At 36.3% G+C, this 4,728-nt stretch overlaps 1 protein-coding gene across 7 annotated transcripts; it reads right to left on the reverse strand.

The window, feature by feature from the left end:
* Positions 1 to 262: 262 nt before the first annotated feature.
* Positions 263 to 4,728, reverse strand: LOC113713277 (uncharacterized). 7 transcript variants are annotated; one of them, XR_003453494.2, is made up of 7 exons: positions 4,519 to 4,728; positions 2,689 to 2,840; positions 2,394 to 2,503; positions 2,159 to 2,244; positions 1,175 to 1,279; positions 841 to 1,030; positions 263 to 609 (listed from the first exon to the last, which is right to left on the reverse strand). XR_003453494.2 is itself a non-coding variant. In XM_027236959.2 (7 exons), the coding sequence occupies exons 1-6, from the start codon at positions 4,626 to 4,628 to the stop codon at positions 892 to 894; spliced, it is 702 nt and encodes a 233-aa protein (XP_027092760.1). In that variant the 5' UTR covers positions 4,629 to 4,728; the 3' UTR covers positions 263 to 609; positions 853 to 891. The 7 variants fall into 7 exon arrangements, 4 of the variants coding, with proteins under 4 accessions (XP_027092760.1, XP_027092761.1, XP_071925673.1 ...); XR_003453495.2 differs by having other exon boundaries at positions 4,544 to 4,694; XM_027236959.2 differs by having other exon boundaries at positions 853 to 1,030.

The raw sequence follows: 4,728 nt of genomic DNA on the forward strand, positions 1-4,728 counted from the left end.
TGCATAGAATAATAATTTGCCTTTGAAACCATTCAACCCAACTTTCTTCGACCGATCATAGGGAGAAATATTTTGACACAGAGAGGATGAAGCCACTAATATTTTCCATTTAAACAAAGCCATGTTCTTAAATTTAAATAATAATAAAAAAAAAAAACAGTGACAAGCAACACTTTTGTAGACTGCCTTTGCTTCTGCACAGCAGAAAACCTACCAAGCAATCAACGCAGAGTAGAAGCTGTTTCACTTTAGTGGCGCAAAATAACTGAAATCTAAAATCATATAGATACAAATCGTCCAATAGTATTACAACTCGACCTTTTTGCGGTAAGCAATCATCCTGGAAAGGGAAAAAGAAAATAAAGGGAAATTTCTCATGCCCGGGACAATTACACCTTTGAGAAATAACGAAGCATTTGCCTCCATAGCTGGAGATTTACATCGTGAACAGAGAATGACTAGGTATAATCAGCATCCATGACAACATCACCAGTAGACTTGCAGCTTTAAATTGCATTGCCTTCAAAACTCTCATATTCTTCACTTCAATAATGAACTATTATAGGCCCTTGATGCTCAAAGAAAGCTTTTAGAAAATGCTGGTATTACCTACACAATGGATGGCACACAAAATCCAAATACAATGAACATTAGTTCATCTAAATCAAGAAAAGAAAACATGAAACAATTGGCAGAGCCACCAAATCAAGATAGTATGCAAAATAAGAGCATAAAGGAAAATCACTTCAAGAGGGTGACTTGAAAAGCTGACAAGATGGCAAGCCAACAATACAGAGAAGAATGTTATTCAATTTTTCAATTTTCACAAGTAACAATTACCAAGCGTGGAACCTGCAAAATGTATGCACATCGACTTCAAGGAAATTTTCATCAATTCTCACTTTTCCTTCTCTTAGACTTCTTATTATGACTTTCAGTATTTACAGCAAATGTTTTCCCATCATTTGCGGCTTTATCAGGCTCTGAAATTTCTCCGGTTTGCTCGTTTGCTCTCCTCTTTTTAATTGTACTGCAATACCAGTTTTCGCAGACAACATCACTACTCGTCAAGCCAAATAGTAATAAACCGTAAGATAGACGCACTCATTTAAAACAAGATAAATAAACTCAGACCAAATTCATTTTTATGCCAAGTAGAATTTCAGACTAGAACCTGTCAGATTGTGACCATTCCTCCAAATGTCTTTCCAACCATTTAACACATCCTGTGTGAGCAGGAAGCAATGAGCCAGATACGTGCAGTATTTCTTCATCGAAGCTACAATGACAAGTTACGACATACAATTATTTAACCATTTCATCCAAATTTCATAGTGAAACTACTTAAATCTGCAAGTATTAAATTAATCTCGTGAAATATTCTTACCATATGAAGCACAACTAGGCTTTATGACTAATGCAAAAAAAGCAATCACAACAATCTTATACAGGATCCCAAATAACAGAAATTTGTCAATTTCACACAGAAGATCCTTTCTCTTCCCCCCCCCCCCCCCCCCCCCCCCCCCACACACAACAAAACCCCAAAAAATGAAAAATCCAGGAAAAGGGTCTACTATTGAAACAATCTTAGAGATCATATTAGCCAGCCTTACAGTTCTGTGAAAAAGCCATCAGATGCAGTTTATGGAGATATTTTCCTACAACTTTTCCAATTGACCAGAAAAACATGATTCACATGACTTTTGGGCCCCTCTTGATATAAGGTCCAATATTTTCACAGAACGCATCACACATTATGCCGACCACAATGGCATATGCACATAAAGAGCAGGAAAGTCCACCAAAAAAAACAACAACAACAACAAATCATAGACAGAAAAACACATCTTTTACAAGCAACTTTCCAATTAAAGTGAGATCAACTGAAACAAAGGAACTTGAACACATGAACCCCAAGTTACAAATTAACTTGTAATCCAATTAGAATTCAGAACAAATGCAAAAGACATGCAAACATCCTTCATATCTCCCTGCTCTTCTTTTATCAAAAATCATAGAAAGACAACCAGGATACTAGATCTTTGCAGTGTGTCTAACCTAACAATATAAGACATTCTGCACAAGTACCTATAGGGATATTAAAATAGTGCACAGCCAACAAAAAATACAGTATTTAGAAGATCGGCCATTCTACCTTTTAACTACAAAGCGTATAATAGTTCCAATTTTGATCCTGTGTTTCTTGTGAATTGTACTCCGAAAGACTTCTTTGCCAGGTTTCTGCAGCAAAAGAGTTGACTTACATTGTAGTCGCATTTAGGAGCTTAAATACACACATACATACCAGCCTCCATCCCCCTAGTCCATGCCTCCCTCAACCAAATTAATAAACAGATAGAAGAGTAAACTTTTCACTTGTGAAAGCTCACAGCTTTGAACTTAAATTCCTCACGAATATCTTCGGCCATTATAGCAGCGGCAGAAAAACCAAGGATAACAACATGAATGGACTGTTCGCTAAGTCTAACTACCTCTCCCTCTGCAAAAGAGAAGCAACAGGGAAGCAATTACTGAGAAAGTTAAGCATCTGCAAGAAAACAGACAGTATTAACCAGTGCAACAGAATCCCCCCAGTGTCCGGGCGAATTTATCATCATTCAAGTTTAGTATTGTTTTATTACAATAAAAAATGTTGCAATCTAATAAGACAAACTTTGGGAGTACCTAAAACCATGTCTGGTTTTGGATGAAAAAGCAGCAGTTTTGTTTCTAGCCGCACTCCAAAATAAGGATGAACTCCCGGCAAAATCTTAGCCAAATTACTTGGGAAGTCCGTGTCATATGCCAATAAAACACCATCAAAAGTTTCATTGAACCTGGTACATGCATCAATTACCCAAGGTAAAAAAAAAAAAAAAAGATAACTAAATTAACCACAAATTAAACAGATTCTGCAATGAACTAGCATAATGCTGCAATTATTCTACCATTCTATCACAAAACTCTATACTTTCTATGCTGGGCACAAAGATTAATGGTTAATACACAGTATAATTTAAGGTTCAAGGAATTTTTTCTTACCATGCCATAAAATCCAAGTATACTCTTTTGACAAATAAACCGTTTTTTCACTCCATTCTGTAACCAGTCAACAATGATTTCTCACATCCATGGGATTTACTGGAATATTAGCAATCAATCAAAAATTCATATTGGATTCCAATTAGGACAGGAAGGATTTTGACAAGTTTCACTAGAATGCGGGGAAAATATACAATGAAGCTAAAAGTACAATAAAAAACTTCCACAATCTTAGAAGAGTTCGAGAATTCGCAGGCTCTGATGTGCTAAGATATGTGAAAGCTGAGGAATTCAGTTATTGACCAAACAATACATGCAATCAATTTTCATGGGCCAGAATCAAGCTTTACGATTGGCAGCTAGGACATCAGCATTGAGTGCACATTCATCAAGATCATGTTGTATGATGACTCAAGCTAAAATACAAAACTACAACAAACCAAAATCGTAAAACCTGATGCATCCTTACATCAAGTTCCGCTTCAAGCTATTTGAACTCAAAACTTTTTAAATATCTATGCTTGACTCCATATGAAGATTCATCATTTTGAAAAAACAACACACAACAGCACAAAACTCTTAAACACAAGTCATGAATTTTGCATCAAATACCAGTTCAACGTATCGTTTGTGCGTACTAATCACAAATACGAACTCAAAGGTCCTAAATTGCCCAACTTAATAAAGACAATCAAAACACACAACAGATAGGCGTTTTACTATCTCAGTGGCACTTGTAAAGCACCTAAATGCACATAATTGCCATAACATGCTAACATCCGTTAGAAAATCACTCCTTAAGAAACTTATGGAGTATATTATCATAATAGCTTTGGCTTCCCAAGTTTTGTCAGAGTTGGCAGGTATGATTGCAGCTGGGTCTTTTCGCGTCATAACCATAGTACAAACTCACTTCCCAAAATAGCTGCACTTGAGCTTCATTCAGACCAGATAAATGAATAAATTGCCATTTTACAATCTCGGTGGCCAGCATGCTTTCATGCATTAAAACAACATTGTTCTATCCATTTTTTGCCAATAAGTTGACCAGCATGGAGAAGAACCTGGAGAACGAAAACTGAAATCTATGCAAACGAATTTATGCAAATTATAAACCTTCACCCAATCTTAATTGAGTTTTACAGTGGACGATACGCATTACAATTGGCAGCTAGCACAGCAGCATTGACTGACATTCATGACACTCACCAATAACGAAGATTAAGACTCAGTACGCAAGATTACTAAAGACCGGGATGCTAAAGAATACATTAAGTTCTGGATTTGAAGTTTCACTTAAAGGTATGAAATCTGCTTGAATGCAAAGAACCATCAACATGAACTCACCGTTCCTTAATAGCCGCGGTTGATTAAAAAACAAATAAGGAGAATTAACAAGAAACTAGAAATTAACTGCACTCTGTAACATAATTTTGGATAATTGAATTTGCAGAAATTAATTAAATTTATTACTTGAAAAGTAGAGAGCTGATTTCACCATGAATAGCATCGGCAACATTTTTGGCCTTGGATGGATGTAGATAGACTACCAATTTGGCGGCAGCCAACTTCAGCCCTTCCATTGCTTTAACCCACGAAGAGAATTGCTTTGTGTTGAGCAGGGAAACCCTAGGGATAATTTCATGAAGGTTTCTTCTACAATTTCACTGCCCTCCTCTAAAG

This window comes from Coffea arabica, chromosome 10c, assembly GCF_036785885.1.
Source record: "Coffea arabica cultivar ET-39 chromosome 10c, Coffea Arabica ET-39 HiFi, whole genome shotgun sequence".
In the NCBI taxonomy this organism is placed as follows: Eukaryota; Viridiplantae; Streptophyta; class Magnoliopsida; order Gentianales; family Rubiaceae; genus Coffea; species Coffea arabica.